Source organism: Garra rufa, chromosome 15 (assembly GCF_049309525.1).
Source record: "Garra rufa chromosome 15, GarRuf1.0, whole genome shotgun sequence".
Classification (NCBI taxonomy): domain Eukaryota; kingdom Metazoa; phylum Chordata; class Actinopteri; order Cypriniformes; family Cyprinidae; genus Garra; species Garra rufa.
This window is the reverse complement of record NC_133375.1, coordinates 7,242,771-7,261,098: the sequence shown is the minus strand read 5'-3', so window position 1 is coordinate 7,261,098 and position 18,328 is coordinate 7,242,771. Positions and strand designations below refer to the sequence as shown.

The following is an 18,328-nucleotide window of genomic DNA, read 5'->3' as shown; positions in this document are numbered from 1 at the left end:
AACCCGGGGTTCATACAGTTCATAATCACCTATAGAACTCACAGGGAGTCCGGGGAAGAGGGAGGGGCAACGCCGCACTCTTCCACATAGTGCAGCGTCACTCAGACGCTAAGTAAACGTACATACAGGGCGGGGTTACGGCCTGAGCTGACGTAAGAATAAGGGTCATCACACAGTTTGCCCAGACACATCTTGTGCTATTACTTTCACTGTCGACCCTAGAGCTGTGCTCAGTAGACGCAGCATTCCGAGCTGATAACATCAGGTCAGACAACACTGAACATCTAGACTGACAGCAATCTGGCCTGTAAGGCGGGAACCTCCAGGTTGTAAAACCTTATAAATGTAGACGGAGAGGCCCAGCCCGCCGCCGTACAAATATCTTGCAAGGCAATCCCACTCGACCACGCCCACGATGAGGCCACGCCCCTCGTGGAATGTGCTCTGACACCTAGCGGGCACTGCTTGCCCTTGGAAGCATATGCCAACGCAATAGCATCAACTATCCATCTGGATAAGCTCTGTTTCGACGCGGCCAGTCCCTTGGGACGCCCGTAAAACGAAACAAAAAGCTGATCTGTCTGTCTAAAAGCAGACGAGCGAGACACGTAAGCTCTTAATGCCCTGACTGGGCATAGGAGGTTCGCGTCCGTTTCCTCATCATTGACCGGTAGGGCTGACAGCGCGATGACCTGTGCCCTGAACGGTGTGTTGAGTGATTTTGGAACGTAACCATGCTTGGGTTTGAGTATGACTTTAGAGTCATTAGGTCCAAATTCCATGCACGTCGCGCTCACAGAGAGTGCGTGCAAATCCCCTATGCGCTTCACTGAAGCGAGAGCCAGCAGAAACACAGTCTTAAGAGACAGGTATTTCAAATCAATCGTCTGCAGAGGCTCGAATGGTCCACCTTTCATGGCCTCTAGTACCACAGAAAGGTCCCATACGGGGACTGAGGGAGGTCTGGGGGGATTTAGTCTTCTAGCTCCCCTCAGGAAGCGAATAACTAAATCGTTCCTTCCTATTGACTGACCTAACGTTGCGCTCGAAAACGCCGTTATAGCCGCCACATAGACTTTGAGCGTGGACGGGGTTCTGCCCTTGTCCAGCAGCTCTTGTAGGAAGGAAAGCACCTCCATCACACCACAGTTAGTGGGTGACAAGCCGCGGGCTGCGCACCAGCCCGAAAACACTGACCATTTTGAGGAATAGAGCCGTCTCGTAGAAGGGGCTCTAGCCTGCGTGATCGTGTTTAATACTCCTTTTGGGAGTTCATCATATATTCGCTGGTGGCCCAGACATGAAGGGACCACAGCTCTGGGTGAGGGTGCCAAATCGAGCCGCTGGCCTGAGAGAGAAGGTCTCTCCTCACTGGTATCGGCCACGGGGCGGTGCTCGTCAGCTGCATCAGCGCTGGGAACCAGGGCTGGTTTTCCCAAAACGGCGCTATCAGCAGTATTGAACATCCTTTTTCCCTGACCCTCTCTATCACCTGAGGTAGGAGAGAGATGGGGGGAAAAGCATAGAGATGACGGCGGGGCCATTCGTGGGCCAGCGCGTCTCTGCTTTTTGAGTAAAATTCCTGACAGTGAGCGTTGTTCGGAGACGCAAAAAGGTCTACTTCCGCTTTGCCGAATTTTTTCCACAGTAGTTGTACTGTCTGTGGGTGTAGAGACCATTCGCCTGCTGGAACATTGTTCCTGGACAGTCTGTCTGGCCCTATGTTCAGAAGCCCCGGCACATGCGCTGCTTTCAGCGAGCGCAGGTTGCGCTGAGCCCATACCAGGAGGTGTTCTGCCAGTCTGTATAGGTTTTTGGACCTGAGACCGCCCTGGCGATTTATATAGGAAACCACTGACATGTTGTCCGAGCGGACTAGTACATGGTTTCCTTTTATTTGGGGACAGAAGCGCGTCAGCGCGTTCCGTACTGCCAGCATTTCGAGGCAGTTGATATGTAGGAGCTTTTCCCGTTCTGACCACTGGCCAAAAGACGGTCTGCCCTCGAGCAGAGCCCCCCATCCCGAGGTTGACGCGTCCGTAGACACCACTTTTACTCTCGAGAAAGTCCCCAGGCTTACACCTGACTGGTACCAGTCGACTGCTTTCCACGGCTTCAGGGCTGTGACACATTTCTGATTGACCGTGATACGAAGCCGACCGGGCGCCCACGCTTGACGCGTGACGCGCGCTTTCAGCCAGAACTGCAGTGGACGCATACGCAGCAGACCCAGCTGCAGAACTGATGACGCTGAGGCCATGAGACCCAGCATTTTCTGAAATTGTTTGAGCGGGACAGACGCGCCGCAGCGGAACGAGCCCGCTGTGCGCTGAATGTCTGTTGCGCGCTGTGGTGACAGCCGCGCTATCATTGACAGCGAGTCCAATTCTGTGCCCAGGAAGGAAGTTTTCTGACTGGGGGACAGTGAGCTCTTCGCCCAATTGACTCTTAGACCCAAATCCTCGAGGTGATCGAGTAACATGGTCGTATGCTGTACAATAGTGATGCGCGGGTCGTCTCATAACCCGCGGGCCCCGCGGGTAACCCGCGGGTCGGGTTGGGGCGGGTAAAGAAACTGTCACTTTATTTGCGGGGCGGGTTGGGGCGGGTCATTAAAAACAAAATAAAATTTAAAAAAATCAATGTATGTTGCGTGCAATCCCCTATAGCCTATATTACATATTTGGGAATATCTATTTTCATATTTTATTAAGTTCTTTAATAAGGTTATCAACACGTCACGTCACGAAAGCGCCAAGCAGCTCCCGCTGCCAGCCACAAGCGCATCAAGCGAACTCACATTCAGCTCTGCTGGCCTGGTGCTATGCGTATTTAAATCTCCTCTGATGTGCATTATCCTGCATTAGCCAAAATCATGACAGTCAACCACATCCAGTCATATGTGAATGAATGTAAATATTCGCTAAAAACACACAATAAAGACAGCAATGATGTAGTCAGGACTGTGGCGCCGGCTTGCTTTGAAATGTATTGCGCCCGCTGCGTCCTGCACCCTAGTCATTTTAAACAGTACATAATAACGAACACAATATCTTACAAATAAAAAGAAGCAGATTTTCATGATCAGAACTTCCTTAAACCAGTGAACCTTTAAACCTTTCAGTCCAAGGATCCAGTAAACGAATGCGTTCAAATAGAAAGTTCAAACCGATATTCATAAATGAAGCATATATACCCACATTTCTTCCGGCACCACTAACGTTACACCACTGATTATCTTGTTATTAATATGATTTGATTTATGGTTCATATTCATAATCGTACAGTATTGTTGCCAGTTTAAAGGGCGAAAAGCACTTTCGGTTTTCATTTGCATTACAATGCATAGTATGTCTATTTAATTGTCGCGGGTGCGGGGCGGGGCGGGTTGTAAAAATAGACACAGTACTGCGGGGCGGGCTGGGGCGGGCCAAATAATTTCATAATTGCGGGACCCGCGGGTTGAAAAAAACCCCGACCCGCGCATCACTACTGTACAAGCACTGAGCGAGACTGCGCTAGAATCAGCCAATCGTCCAAATAGTTCAGTATGCGCACGCCTTTCAGTCTGAGAGGAACGAGCGCTGCGTCCATGCACTTTGTAAATGTACGGGGTGCCTGGGACAAACCGAACGGCAGGACTGTGTACTGATATGCCTGGCCCTCGAAGGCGAATCTCAAAAATCGCCTGTGACGTGACGCTATCTGTATTTGAAAATACGCGTCTTTCAGATCCACTGACACGAACCAGTCTCCTTGGCGAACTTGCGCGAGGATTTTTCTGGTCGTGAGCATCCTGAACCGACGCTTCACCAGCGCTTTGTTCAGTTGCCTTAGATCTAATATGGGTCTGTGACCCCCGTCTTTTTTCGGTACCAGGAAATATCTGCTGTACAACCCTCCTTCGCTTTGAGTTTGAGAGAGGGGCTCTATGACCCCTTTGCTCAATAGTTTCGTCACTTCGGCTCGAAGCAGGTGTGCTGCTTCTGTCTGCATTGTGGTTTCGACGCGCGCTGTATAGCGGCGCGGGCGTCGGTGAAACTGTAGCGAATAGCCTCCTTTTATAATGTCCAGCACCCATTTCGAAACCCCTGGAAGCTTTTCCCATGCGTTTGCATGAATAGCTAGAGGTTGAATACGAAACGCGCTCCGTTCTATCCGTAACGGAGTGGTTTCGGAGTGCTGTGGCACCAGAGACGTGCTCGTGACATTCGAGGCGTGGGGCACGCTGATAGCGGGAACTATTATGTCTGTGTGTGGATGTGGTCGTGTGGCAACAGGCACATTTAACACTGCAAACACCGTTCGCCTGCATGCACGTTAGTTTCGCTTTTACGGAAACCTTTTGACGTGCGTGATGTGATGTCTGTGGGCACTGTGAAGTGGGCACGTCTATCACATGTGGAGCGCAATCGATCTGAGCCGATTTTATGTGCGCAGGGTCTGTATGACATGTTGTGCTTGTGTGTAGAAATGGGCACTGAGTGGGCATTTTGACTACACTTGAAACACCATCGGCCGTGGCCGGTTGTGAAGCGCAATCGATACGAGTCGATTTTATGCGCGCTTGACCTGTGAGACAGGGTGTGCTTGTGTGTAGAAATGGGCACTGAGGTGTGGGCATTCTGACACGTGAAACACCATCGGCCGTGGCCGGGACACCAGAAAATACACTCTTTTTTGGATTTATCTGGGTAGCCGTGAAAACGGCTTTTGAGTACAGGCAAACGGGCGACAGAGCCGGTTTGTTGGCTGCAAAATACACTGGGACAGTCACATTTCTTGGAACTGAACGAGCAAATACCTTTGGTGGGGGTCCGGCGACAGCGGGACTCGTGCACCGTCTTTTTCCTAGCTTTGCTAGGACAGCTTCGGAGGTTCCGGCTTTAGCTCAATTCTGGGTCTCGAGCCGCGCCCAACGGGACGGCGGCCAGAAGAGCGAGAACGCGGTCTCGCGCCCTGCATTCGGTGACGCTGCGAAGCTGCTGCGGCGGGCTGAGGCTGAGGCTGGGTTTGTGAGTTCTGCGCGGGCGGTCTTCCACGGCCGGCAGCAGAACTAGAACGCTTCGGCAGGAAGTGCCTCATCGCCTGAGACGCTTTCTGTACCTCTGCGAATCTCTCTGCAAAATTCTTTACCGAAGATCCGAACAAGCCAGCAGGTGAGAGTGGGGCGTCGAGGAACGCGGTGCGTTCGGACTCGGCCATTTCTGACAGCGTCAGCCACAGATGCCTCTCGGTTGTCGTAAGCGCGGCCATGTTACGTCCCATGGCTTGTGCTGCGGACTTTGTAGCGCGGAGAGCGAGGTCCGTGGCGCTTCTTAGGTCCGGCACACAGATCGCTTCAGAGCCTTCCTCATCCAGCTTTCGGAGGAGGTCAGCCTGGAAAATCTGCAGCGTGGCCATAGTGTGCAACGCTGACGCGGCCTGCCCAGCGGCGGTGTACGCGCGGCGGAGCAGGCTTGACGTTTGGCGACAGGCTTTTGAGGGCAGCGCCGACTTGGCACGCCGTCCAGCGGAGGGCGGGCACAAGTGGGCTGCAATCGCCTCCTCGACCGGCGGCATTGAGAGGTACCCTCTCTTCTCGGCGCCGTCTACAGCAGAGAACGCAAGAGAAGAGGAAGGGCGCACTCTCGTAGAGTGGGGGGCGCTCCAGGACTTAGCCAGTTCTTCATGTAGCTCAGGAAGAAAAGGCGCCGGTTTCGATGCGCTTGAAGCGCGCTCCCCTTTTGGCAGGAAACAGCCGTCCAACCGGTTGTGAGCGGGCTGCTCTGGTGAGGACCACTCGAGGCCAAGGCTCGCCGTGGCCTGTGTGAGGATCCTCATCAATTCTGCTTCAATTGATGCTCTCGTACCTGACGGGGCGTGCGCGGGGGGAGCGAGGTCCGCAGAGCTCTCCCAGTCCTCACTGCACGACGCCAGAATAGAGCAGGAATCCTCCTCCTCCTCCATGACAGTCCCTTCGTCAGCAGCGTCGAAGCAAACGGCGGCAGACCGCGGCCATTTAACCTCCGAGACGGGGGGTGACGAGATCGGTGAAGCTGGCGGGCGAACCGGCGAGCTTTGTCGACTGAGGGGGAGTTCCGGAGCCCGCTGGGCACGGCGCTTTTTACGGCGCGACACCGCGGCGGGCGGGGGAGCAGGTTCAGCGAAGGATGCCACGCGAGTCCTCAGAGTCGCTAATGGCAGTAGTTCGCACTGAGGGCAGCCGCCCTCAGCGAGCGCGTTCACCGCGTGCTCCTCACCCAGGCAGGAAACGCAGATATCGTGGCGGTCCCCGTCACTGAGTGTGGCTCGACATGAGCCGCAAGAAGACATCTTTAGAAAGACGCTTTTGCTCTTTTGTGAGAAGTGTGTATTGCAGCGGCAACACACACTTATTTAATAAAAGGATATTAGCGCCGGAAAGCGCAGCAGGAAGGCACGGAAGGCGGCGTGGCCAGCAGCTTCAGTGGCTCGTCCCGCTGAGATGCTTGCAGTCAAACGGCGGCTTCTATCCGGCTCCAGCGATGCGTGTGCTTCGCGTGAAGGATGAAAAATCAGATAATAGCTGCCTATGAGCGATATTTATAGGCCTAGACCACGCCCTTTTAGGCGGGAAGCTACGAAAAGGGCGCGAAGCGACGCAAAGGGCGCGAAATGCCCCCATTGGATCTGGCGTCGCGTCAGGCCTCGCTCTAATAGGCTGCTGCAGTTGCCGCAGAGCAGCCAATAGGCGCGCAAGCTGTTTCGCCTATGTCTGTATGCTGCTGCAACGCGCTTTACATTATTTCAAAATTAAGGATAATTTTTGGCTTCAATATCTCGCAGAAAAGGATTTTCCCCTAGCGTAAGATACTTCTTACGCAGTACTCGTTCCCTCTAGTAAGAGAACTAAGGGTTTCTAGAAAGCTACAGGCAGGTGAGTTTTTATCAAGGTTGGACCAAGACTGCAAGACTGACGTCACCTCCCCTGCTATAATGTAAAATTAAAACCCAAAGCAGAATCTGTGCTATGCATAGATTTAAAATCAGATTGGAAAGTTACAAAAATCTGATTAGAACTAAGAATAGATTGAAGTTAACTTAATAAAATATATTTTTTATTTTTTTATTAAAATTAACTCTATTCAGAGAACATTAGGTCCCTCTATAAATAGAGTTAAATTAACACTGAAGCAGAGTTAAAGTTTATGAGATAATTACGTGATCAATTAAGAGATGATTGAGCATTAGTGATGAACACCTGCTGTTAACAAGCAGAATTACACAAAAACACAAGAACTACAATTGATTTCAGCCACAGATGAAATCAACTGAAATAAAATAAAAAAGTCATTAAATCTCTCAAGATCTGATTAAAAAACTCCACAAACAGCATCAACAGCTTCACTTATTATAAACCAGACTGACTTTATTTCTGTCATGCATCCACAGAAGCTTTTATTGAGAATTACAGAGGATCAGATGTTGATGTTTTATTGGTTAAAATGATGCCATCATCATGGAGAACAATGTTTGCTTTAGTTCGGCTCTTGGCCCTCTCTTAAACAATGCTTGTGGTGTTAAACACAGAATGATCAATGATTCACAATTTAGCTGTTTTTTATTTGTTGTTGTTGTTGTTGTTTTTACATAATAAGTTGTTATGAACTGATCTGAAGTAAATTATTACTTTACATGCACTTCCATACTTCACAACCAAACTCTTGCTCTATTAGCTACTATGAATGATTTAAAACCCATATAATGTATAAACATAAAAATACAGTGTTCTTTTGACACACACAGACATCAAGAACCAGCATATGAATCTCAACAATGGTGACAATTAACAAAACGTTAATGCATGTTTTGACAATATAGTAAAAACTCCCATCATGCACTGCAGTATGACTAATTTTTGTCACCACTGTTGAGGATGGTATGATAAGTGTTCATGTCTAAAAGCCTGAGCTCATAAAACTGTCTATTATAGATACTGAAGCATTATGATGATGTTTGTTTGATATAAGTTTTTCCTAGTTCAGAAATAATTGAAGGTCAGTCAATAAAACAAGTAAGAAAGGCTCCTCTTTATGTTCACTCAAATGAGCTATAAACAGCATAAGTTAAGCCGAGTTTAGACTGCACAAATTTCAAAGCAATCGCATCGTAGATCTTTTCACACTGCATGACTTTACAATAGGAAGAATCGCCAACAACTTTGTCCCGGTGTAGTGAGAAATCGAGTCCGCTCCAGAATCGGGTCTCCTTTAGGATCCCGACGGTAATGCCTGATCAAAAATGTTTTATATTTTTATAAAAACCAACATACATATTATACATCTACAATTATGTAATTATACTATAAGAAGTAATTTAATAACGTGTAAATTTGTAATTAACCACAATAATTTCTTTATGGGAAAAAAACGTATTTAAATATAGCACTATAACGTCTGATAAATAATGCACTATAGTAAATCAATTTTTTAGTGATTTTAATTGTCAATGAATATTCAGAAAATGAGAATAATTTACTATTAGTGTAAAATGCTGTTCTATTATGTTTTAAAAACATAATTCTACTATGCAATTTAAAACACATTAATGGTCATTATAACGCATTTCTAACTATATTAAATATAACGTGATTTTGCAGGAATTGTAATCAGGTGCTAAAAATAATACCCATTAGTAGTCAATTGAACCAATAAGATCACTCTGGGTTTTAATGGAGACCCGATTCCGGGTGGGGACTGGATTTCTCATGACCCCGGTCCGCAAACTACGTCTCACAACCAAACATACGCGAGGTCAGGCGTGCAAGTTCTCGCGTGAGACTGGGATTATTATTAAAAAAAATGGCAGCCCGCAAGAAGCTTGTCATACAAATTGCATGTGCATTGCATGTGCGAAAAGAAAAGAAGCCGAAACTATGCTCGTTGATATTGTGGTCTATACCTTCGTAACTCCTCCCCCAATTTCCCGCTGGCCTGGATGTTGCTGTCTCATTGGCTGTAGCTAATCGCCGATGTTATTTTCAGTCAGATCACCTTTCACACGGCATGATTTTGAATCGCCGACAGGTCCAGATATTTAGCATGCCAAATATCTCACGGGTGTCGGCGACATGTCGGCGATTCTCTCAGATCGCGTCTTTGATAGTTCACACTGTGTGATTGTCACTCGCGTGAATGAGCAGCGATTTGCCTGTGATTTTAGGCATTTGTCGGCGATTTCTCAAAACCTGTCGGCGTGTCAAAATTGGGGCTAAAATCATACAGTCTGAACTTCAAGCTATTGATTCAGCAATACACAAGTGTTTACTGAAAAACAATACTGCAATTGCTTGCAAAGTTATTGAAGAGTCAAGAGCCTAACTAAAGCAAACCTTGCCCCCAAATATGGTGGCATCATGTTCCCCCCACCCTTGACCAATAAAACATCAATTTCTAAACCTCTGTTAATTCTCAATTAGTGCTTCTACAGACATAGTATAAAGCCAGTCTGATTAGTAATGACTGGTAAAGCTGTTTGTGGAGTTGTTTAATCAAATTTTAAGAGATCTAGGCCAGTATTAGCAGTAGCCAATTTAAAGCTATTGGATGGTCCCTGAACTTAGTGATTTTATTTCCAATAAAATCTATAAAACTTCATTTTAAGGTGTCCATAATACAGAGTAACCAAGTTAAGTACTTAGTACTAGTATTTCACAATATTAGATAATTATTTTTCTTTAAAAAAGTACCTTTGACTGGTAGTGTATAGCATAGGTGTATAACAGTTAGGTGCAAATAAAAACAGTGCAAGATAAATACAGGTGTAAGGTTTGTAATGAAGTGATACAGGAGAAACCATACATCTTCTACCTTTCATACAGATTACTTAAAAAGAGAATATTTGTTTTTTATTTGAATTGGTTTATGTAAAATTAAACATTTCAAGCTTTCTATTCGTATATGTATTATGTCTGTGAGGCCCGTAATCACTGAGATTTAGGTTGTTGAATGGTATAAATAAATAAACTGTTACCAAAAAATCATGAAAAACTTTCATACAATTTGCAGATATAGTTTGGAGATAGCATTTACAGGGTTAATAAAAGAGGAAAAAACTTTAGGACCTTGATGATTTTTTGCAATTAAATTTGAGAAATATTTAGACTTTGCAGATTTCACAGCTTTCTGAAAAGCAGCAAGAGAGTCTTTATCCATTTTGTAGAATATTTGCAGTTTGTCTTTTTTTTTATATTTCTACTCAGTTCTATCAAATAATGGTTATAATCAGTTATAAATTCACCAACAAAATGAGTCAATTCACATAGCAAAATCCTCAGTGTTAATTTAACACTCTGAGTTTTGGACACATATAAACACTGAAGCAGTGTTGAAGTTAATGAGATAATTAGGTGATTAACAAAGTGATGATGATAATTATTGAACACACCTGATGTTAATAAGCAGAATCACCAAAGGAAAAAAAAAAACATTATAGTGGTCAATGTTTGCATTAGTTGGGCTCTTGACCCTAAATCTTCAATACTAGATTTTGTTTGGCTGCTGTATTTGAGTGAAAACAGCCGGACATAAGCTCGTGTCATCAGTTGATGATTGTGTTTTATCATATTCATTGTTTGACTTGAATCACTTGTGTCTAAACTCTAAATTAATTTTTTTTTTTTTTTTTTATTAATTATCATTTGTGAATGTTTTGTAAATGATTATTTCATCATTAACTAATCACTTATAAAAGACTTACAACTGAACATTATTATAAAGTGTTACCATGATTATGTCACTCAGCAATTGCAGCCAAACAAGCCAAATTTTTACCTAAAATATTTAAGGGTCAAGAGCCTAACTAATGCAAACACTGACCACTATAGTGGTTGCTTGAAAATTTTTGGTTTTCTCCTTTGGTGATTCTGCTTATTAACATCAGGTGTCTTTAATAATGATCAATCATCACTTCGTTATTCACCTAATTATATCGTTAACTTCAACACTGCTTCAGTGTTAACTTTAACACTGCTTCAGTGTTTATATCAGTGTTAAATTAACACTGGGGATTTTGCTGTACATCAGTAAATGTATACTTAAACAATGATCATACATTATTAACAGCTTTTGTGTAGCTTTTTCCTACAACATAAACTACCACAATATTTTAAAGTCAAGAAAAGGCAGGGGACTGCACTGTAAAAAAATTCCACCCATTTTAACTTAGGAACGTAAGTTTTGTGGTAGCCTTAAGATTGTAAGTTATTTCAGCTTAAAAGCACAATTTATTTCAACTCACGACTTTAAATCTTGCCTAGTGTTGAATTGCTTTAAGTTAGTTTGATTTTACATATTTTCTGTTTCAGCTTATTAAATTAAATTGAAATACTTTTTTACATGCAAGCAACCATTGAATCAATGTCAAAAATAGTTGATTTGTCAGTGTTAATGGCATTGAATTAATATCACCAGCTATTAATGCTGAAAAAAATGTTGAAATTTCAACAAGCCACCATTATTGTGATCCGTGATTGCTTTAGTTGGGCTCTTGACTCTTAACTTTTGTTAAGTTAACTGTCTTTTATAGCTACAATAGTGTATCAGTGTAAACACTGATACCAAAAAAAGAGATGTTTTAAAATGAAGTTCGAGTGGATTACTATTTGTGATGGTGTCAATACAGTTGTCAAGAAAATAAAGCTGAAAAATAATGCTGAATAAAATTGATGATCTTTCGTTACTTATATAAATGTCCTATATCACAAATGCAAAAATTCTGTGGCAACGTACAGAAAGTTTTAGACATCAACACTCATCATACAAACCTCAACAATGGTGACAATCATCAAACTAATTAAGATGAACAGATCAACTGCAATGCGTAAATCTCTCATTGTAGTATCTCACGTTCTAAACAAAAATATAAAACCAAACACACTTATTATGAACAAATATTTTTTTAAAAGCTTACAATGATTACAGTCAAAATCATCAGCTGATCCCGGTGGATCTTAGCTTCCATTGCCTTAACCAACGTATTTTAGCACATTGTTACAAAAGAATGTTCCAATGAAAATTTTAAATTATAGTACAAAGAGTCAAGAGTCCAACTAAAGCAAATACTGATCACAACAATGGTAGTTTGAAGATTTTTCAACATTAATAGCGGATGCAAAAGATTCACAAATCAACTATTTTTTGTTGAAACAGAAAATATTATAAAATCAAATGAACTTAAATTAAGCAATTCAACGCTAGGCAAGATTTAAAGTCGTGAGTTGAAATGACTTGTGCTTTTAAGCTGAAATAACTTAAAATCTTAAGGCAGCTACAAAACTTACGTTCCTAAGTTGAAATGGGTGAATTTTTTTTTACAGTGTGTGTATGCAAACACCATTCTAGACAGTCTAGACAAATCTGTCTAAACAAATCTACCTAAACACACAAAATGTTTTCATATTTCACTGTTCCATATATGCATTCAAAAAACCTTATATTTAGTGACATGAAATCATGTCCTGGCTGAACCACAATGAAATGTGTAATATTTTAATGTAATTCATTTTTTATGAACACATTTAATTTTGACTTTCAGGGACGGAACTGGTTGATAATCTGCCCACATCTCCTCGCATCATCAAAACTCATTTACCTGTTCAGCTTGTGCCCAAGTCTTTCTGGGAGCAGAACTCAAAGGTAAAGTATAGGGGCTTCATTTCAGTTGGTATGCGGTATAGGTGACATCAATAATCAATTAATCACAGAATGATAATGATGTAGACCTCGTTTCATATAATCATTCTATTATGTGGCTTAAGATGTTCGATAACACTTTCTATGAAGCCTGTATTTATAATGCATTATAAGGACATTCTTAATGCATTATAATGCATGCATAATGCCTTATAAAAACACCATAATAATATGTTATATAATTTTATAAATAATCATAACAACAGTTACGATGCACTATAATACTTACCTTTTTGTGCTTATAACTTTGATGAGTACAATGCATAGGTCTGCATTTATAATCCTTCATACGGGTATTATTAATGTATTATAGTGCACATGTAATGCCTTATAAACACAATTATGATATGTTGTATCATCTTATTAATAATCATAAAAACAGTTACAATGCATTATAATACTTACCATTATAACAACAGATGAAGCCTGCATTTACAATGCATTATAAGGGCATTCTTAATGTATTATAATGCATAATAAGAACATACATATAAGAATGCTCTTATAATGCATTATAAATGCAGCCTTCATCTGGTGTTATAATGCATTGTACTCATCAAAGTTATAAGCACACAAGGTAAGTATTATAGTGCATCGTAACTGTTGCTATGATTATTTATAAAATTATATAACCTATTATAATGCTGTTTATAAGGCATTATGCATGCATTATAATGCATTAAGAATGTCCTTGTAATGCATTATAAATACAGGCTTCATAGAAAGTGTCACCAGATGTTCTTAATTTCATTTTATTTCATCATATTTTTATTTTGAGTTTTAAAGAGTCAAGTGAAATGTTTAGCAGTTGTCATACATTGCAAATTAAAATGATTTGTAAAAATTGAATTACATTACATTTTTACATATAAATACATTATTTCTTACATTTTAGGTGTAGTTTTACATTTTAGAACATATTTTTTTTTAAGTCAGATCACCTTTATTTATAAAGCCCTTTATACGGTGCAGATTGTTTCAAAGCAGCTTTACAGTGATAAACAAGAAAATAGTGACCTGTTATAGCACACAATATAAACATCCGTACATACAAGTTACTTGAAAAGTCAAAAGTACTTGTACTTTATCCTAATGTCCTGTTTTATGTTTTAATATTTTTTCTTTCTTTCTTTCTTTCTTTCTTTCTTTCTTTCTTTCTTTCTTTCTTTCTTTCTTTCTTTCTTTCTTTCTTTCTTTCATTTTTCATTTTAGATTGTGTATGTAGCTCGGAATGCAAAAGACAATGCAGTTTCCTATTTTCATTTCGATCGAATGAACAAGGTACAGCCTGAACCAGGAGACTGGAACACTTTCTTACAGAAATTTATGGAAGGAAAGAGTAAGTAAAACGATTGTTAAAGTCTAATAATAATAATAATAATATTTTTTTTTTCTGGCCAGTTGCATTACATGAATCAAGAAATTTACCAACAATGAATATGATTTAATATTACACATTTCTTCCTAGATGTGTTTGGTCCTTGGTATGACCATGTCAATGGATGGTGGGAGAAAAAACAGACATATTCCAACTTGCTATACTTGTTCTATGAGGATATGGTAGAAGTAAGATTAGTTCATATAGTAACATTTTCATTGAGAGTAAAATCAGTGTGTTTAATGTGTCAAAAGTATATATTTTACCATGTTTTTTTAGGACACAGGACGTGAGGTGGAACGCTTGTGCTCCTTCTTGGGTTTGTCTACTTCAGTCGAAGAGAGGGAGAAAATAACAAAAGGGGTTCAGTTTGATGCCATGAAACAGAACAAGATGACCAACTATTCCACTATCCCAGTCATGGACTTCAAGATCTCGCCCTTCATGAGGAAAGGTTAATAATAAATAATAAAATATAATATATAATAAAAAAATTTAATCATCTGAAGAGGTTTTCTAAGTTCTGTTTTTTCACTTGCTTTTATTTCTTTTCAAAAGGGAAAGTTGGAGACTGGAAAAATCATTTCACTGTGGCACAAAATGAACAGTTTGATGAGTTCTACAAGCAGAAGATGAAGAACACAACTGTCAAGTTCCGCACTGAGATCTAATACTTGAGTTCTGAATCTCTTAAAAAGTGTCTGACAGAAGTATAAATGCAGTCATTTTAAAGACATTTGGCTTATAACTAAATAGACAGTAAGTAAGCCATTCATAGGTTGATTTATGTGAAAAATTGTAAAGCTTTAACTCGAGTACAAGAGAAAAAAGCAAGAGAAAAGCAAACCGATCTTGACAAGAATGTACAAAAACTGAACTGAAACACAAGTCTAAGAATACACAGCAGACATCGAGAACTATACTAGAATCAGGTGAACAGTGTTTCTTGTGTTAAAGACTGTAAGACCGAATGCATTAAAATTCATAAAAAATCAAATTATACATATTTTGAAAAATAAACACTTTAAAATGGTTTAAATGTTGACTTATTTGTTACTAAAATGCAATTTTGTAAGTAGTTTAAATTTTTATTTTTGATCTATTTTTTTTTTTCCCCTGGGATCTATTTTTACTATTAGTAAAGATTTTTGGGATTACATTTTTTTATGACAAATTGCTCACCAGAAATAATCAGGCCATTGCTGCTGTACTTCATATTCCTTTTTGTTAATTATATAATAAATTAAAAGAAAGCAAACAGACAGAATAGAAAAAGAATAGAGTATAAATATACAGAATAAACAAACATATTTAGACTTCCTCATTCTACCAAGTTATGTGAGCTGCCTTATGTGAGTCCATTAAGTGGGAGTCTGCATACTCAGAGCGTATGTGGATTGGAAAAAGGCATACCTCATAGAAAACTGTTCATATGAGGGGAATATAGCAACTCATCATAACAGTCACAGGACTGGCTACGGAGCATTATGCTCACATATAATTTAAAGGAGCGCAGCACCCAGTTCTCAAACCGAGAGGAGACACTCAAATTGCAGGGCTTTCAGAACCATAGCACTCAGGAAGGGTTTCCACAGAACACATCTCACTTGTACCTGAGGGAACTCACTGGTTCGACCTTAAGGGCAGTGTGACAGGGAGATCCAGACAGGCCTGACCATCTATCAAACTACAGAGTGGAGTTAAAGAGTGGAGCTGCTCAATGCCTGGCGAGAGGAGCTCTAGCTCAAAGAATGTGCATGATGGTTGAGTAGCTAACGGTGTGTTCACACGGGGCGTCGGTGTCAATGCTTCCCATTGACTTTGAATGGGTGATGTCAAGCATTGCCGAAAAGAATTGTGGATCCGTCGGCGGCGCTTCACTTGCGTTGCTCACGGCAGAAGTTGAGAATTTTTCAACTTCTGCCGCGAGCAACGCCAGTGAAGCGCCGCCGACGGAAGCATCAACCAATCAGGATCGCTCTATGCACACTGTTAATTATTTGACTGTAAATTTACAATAAATTGCAGGTTACCAGTTGCATGACTTTCACAGTAAGTTACTGTATCATTTTTACAGTAAATTATTGTGAAATGACAGCTGTATACTGTGACTTCACAGTAATTATGCCGTCGCATTACTGTGATTTAGCAGTAAGCTGCTGTAGAATTAATGTATTTAACTGTGAAATTACAGTTAGTGTCTATGTATAACTGTAATTTAGCAGTAAGCAGCAGTAGAATTAATGTACTTAACTGTGAAATTAGTTAGTGTCTATGTATTACTGTAATTTAGCAGTAAGCAGATGTAGAATTACTGTACATAACTGTGAATGTCTACCTATTACCGTGATTTAGCATAAATGATGGACCAAACAAAACGGATAAAAACAGTGATTTAACTTTTATTTTTTAGAAGTAAAATACAATTTAATTACAGGAATAAAACAATGGGTAACAGGGATTAACACTGGGTAACTGTCGCGAATTGAGTCGTCCTGTCATCACTAACTCTTGCACTACACTTCATGGACTTCAGCCCCCACAAGCCACTGCACCAATCACTGCATTCACCTGCTCCCTGGTTCTCACTGTACTGATCACTGCTCACACCTGCAGCTCATTCACACACACACAGCTGCAGCTCATCACACGGACAGCTTATATGCCACTCACACACACAGCTTCCTCGCGAAGTCTTTTATTGCCCCGGCTGCATTTCTGAGCGTTTCTTCCCGTGTTTGTTTTCCCGTGTTTTGATTCCTGGACTCCCTCCCGTGTTTGATTCTCGCTGCCAGCCCCGACCTTCTGCCTGTGTTTGACCACGATTTCTGCCTGCCCCTTTGTGTTTGTTTTGTTGAATAAAATGCTGCAAATGGATCCGCACGTCTCTGACCCTCCTTGTGACAGAAACAGTATTGTGTGTCAAAAGAGAAAGGAGAAAGAGAAGAGAGTGAGGGAGAGATAGAAGAAAAGACAAAAAGGTGGTAATATAGGGGGTTGCAGGTGTCTCGCTCCTTCCCTCGTAGCTGAGTGTGGGTTCTATCCACTATATACAAAAGATAAGAAAGACAAAAAGTTTAATTTACCCTGTGGTGGACTGGCTCCCTGTAAGTATGGTACTCGCATTGTAATCCTAAAATGTCTACAATTTAAGTAATTTCAACTATTAAAAAAAAAATCATGTGAATAGTACTATATCAATTAATATTAAATCAACAAACCAGAGGACTCTAATCACTCCTGTTACTTTTACCCAGTCCTATTATTTTTCACATAACAGGGCTGAAAGTAACATAATTGAGGTTAAAGGGTCAGTTCAACCAAAAATGAAAATTCTGTCAGTAATTACTCACCCTCATGTTGTTCCAACCCTGTAAGACCTTCATTCATCTTCGGAACACAAATGAAGATATTTTTTATTAAATCTGAGAGTTGTCTAACTCCTCCATAGGCTTCTAAGGGTTTGAAACTTGCTGGCCCAGAAAAATGTATTAAAGACATCTTTAATATAGTCCAAGTGACTACAGTGGCTTAATCTTAAATTTATCAAGTGACGAGAATACTTTGTGCGCAAAAAAAAAAAAAAAAAGACTTTATTCCACTATTAATTTCCTTCTCTGTGGGCCTCGAGTCTTTTCACGTAGTATAACAGCGCAGCGCTTCTGTGTTGTACGTCACACATAGGCTCACTATTGGCCGACGCTGGTCATGTGTGTGATGCGTGTGACGTACAACACAGAAGCGCTACACTGTTATACTACATAAATTCACCCGAGGCCCAGAGAGAAGGAAATGAATAGTGGAATAAAGTCTTTCTTTTTTTTTTTTTTTTTTTGCGCACAGAAAGTATTCTCGTCGCTTGATAAACTTAAGATTAAGCCACTGTAGTCACTTTGACTATATAAACGATGTCTTTAATACATTTTCTGGGCCAGCAAATTTCAGTCCCTTAGAAGCCTATGGAGGAGTTAGACAACTCTCAAATTTAATCAAAAATATCTTAATTTGTGTTCCGAAGATGAACGAAGGTCTTACGGGGTTGGAACAACATGAGGGTGAGTAATTACTGACAGAATTTTCATTTTTGGGTGAACTAACCCTTTAAGCAAAAATTGCATGATAAATTGCATAGTAATGCAACACAGTAGCAAGTAATGTAAATTTACACTTAAAACTTTTGTAAAGTACTGTAAATTTGACGTTTTTAGACGTCAAGGCATGTTAAATTCAAATAAAC

At 41.1% G+C, this 18,328-nt stretch overlaps 1 protein-coding gene across 1 annotated transcript; it reads left to right on the top strand.

Moving 5' to 3' along the window:
- Positions 1-12,514: 12,514 nt before the first annotated feature.
- On the top strand, positions 12,515-15,130 carry LOC141286761 (cytosolic sulfotransferase 3). The gene is made up of 5 exons (XM_073818863.1): positions 12,515-12,656; positions 13,926-14,052; positions 14,182-14,279; positions 14,371-14,545; positions 14,650-15,130. Exons 2-5 carry the CDS (start codon positions 13,986-13,988, stop codon positions 14,760-14,762), a joined length of 453 nt encoding a protein of 150 aa, XP_073674964.1. The 5' UTR covers positions 12,515-12,656; positions 13,926-13,985; the 3' UTR covers positions 14,763-15,130.
- Positions 15,131-18,328: the final 3,198 nt, after the last annotated feature.

Bases quoted from the DNA above. Each gene is read 5' to 3' on its own strand.
- LOC141286761 (XM_073818863.1), top strand. From the start codon at position 13,986: ATGAACAAGGTACAGCCTGAACCAGGAGACTGGAACACTTTCTTACAG. The intron at 14,053-14,181 runs GTAAGTAAAACG...ATTTCTTCCTAG, and splicing joins GAAATTTATGGAAGGAAAGA to ATGTGTTTGGTCCTTGGTAT. The intron at 14,546-14,649 runs GTTAATAATAAA...TCTTTTCAAAAG, and splicing joins CTCGCCCTTCATGAGGAAAG to GGAAAGTTGGAGACTGGAAA.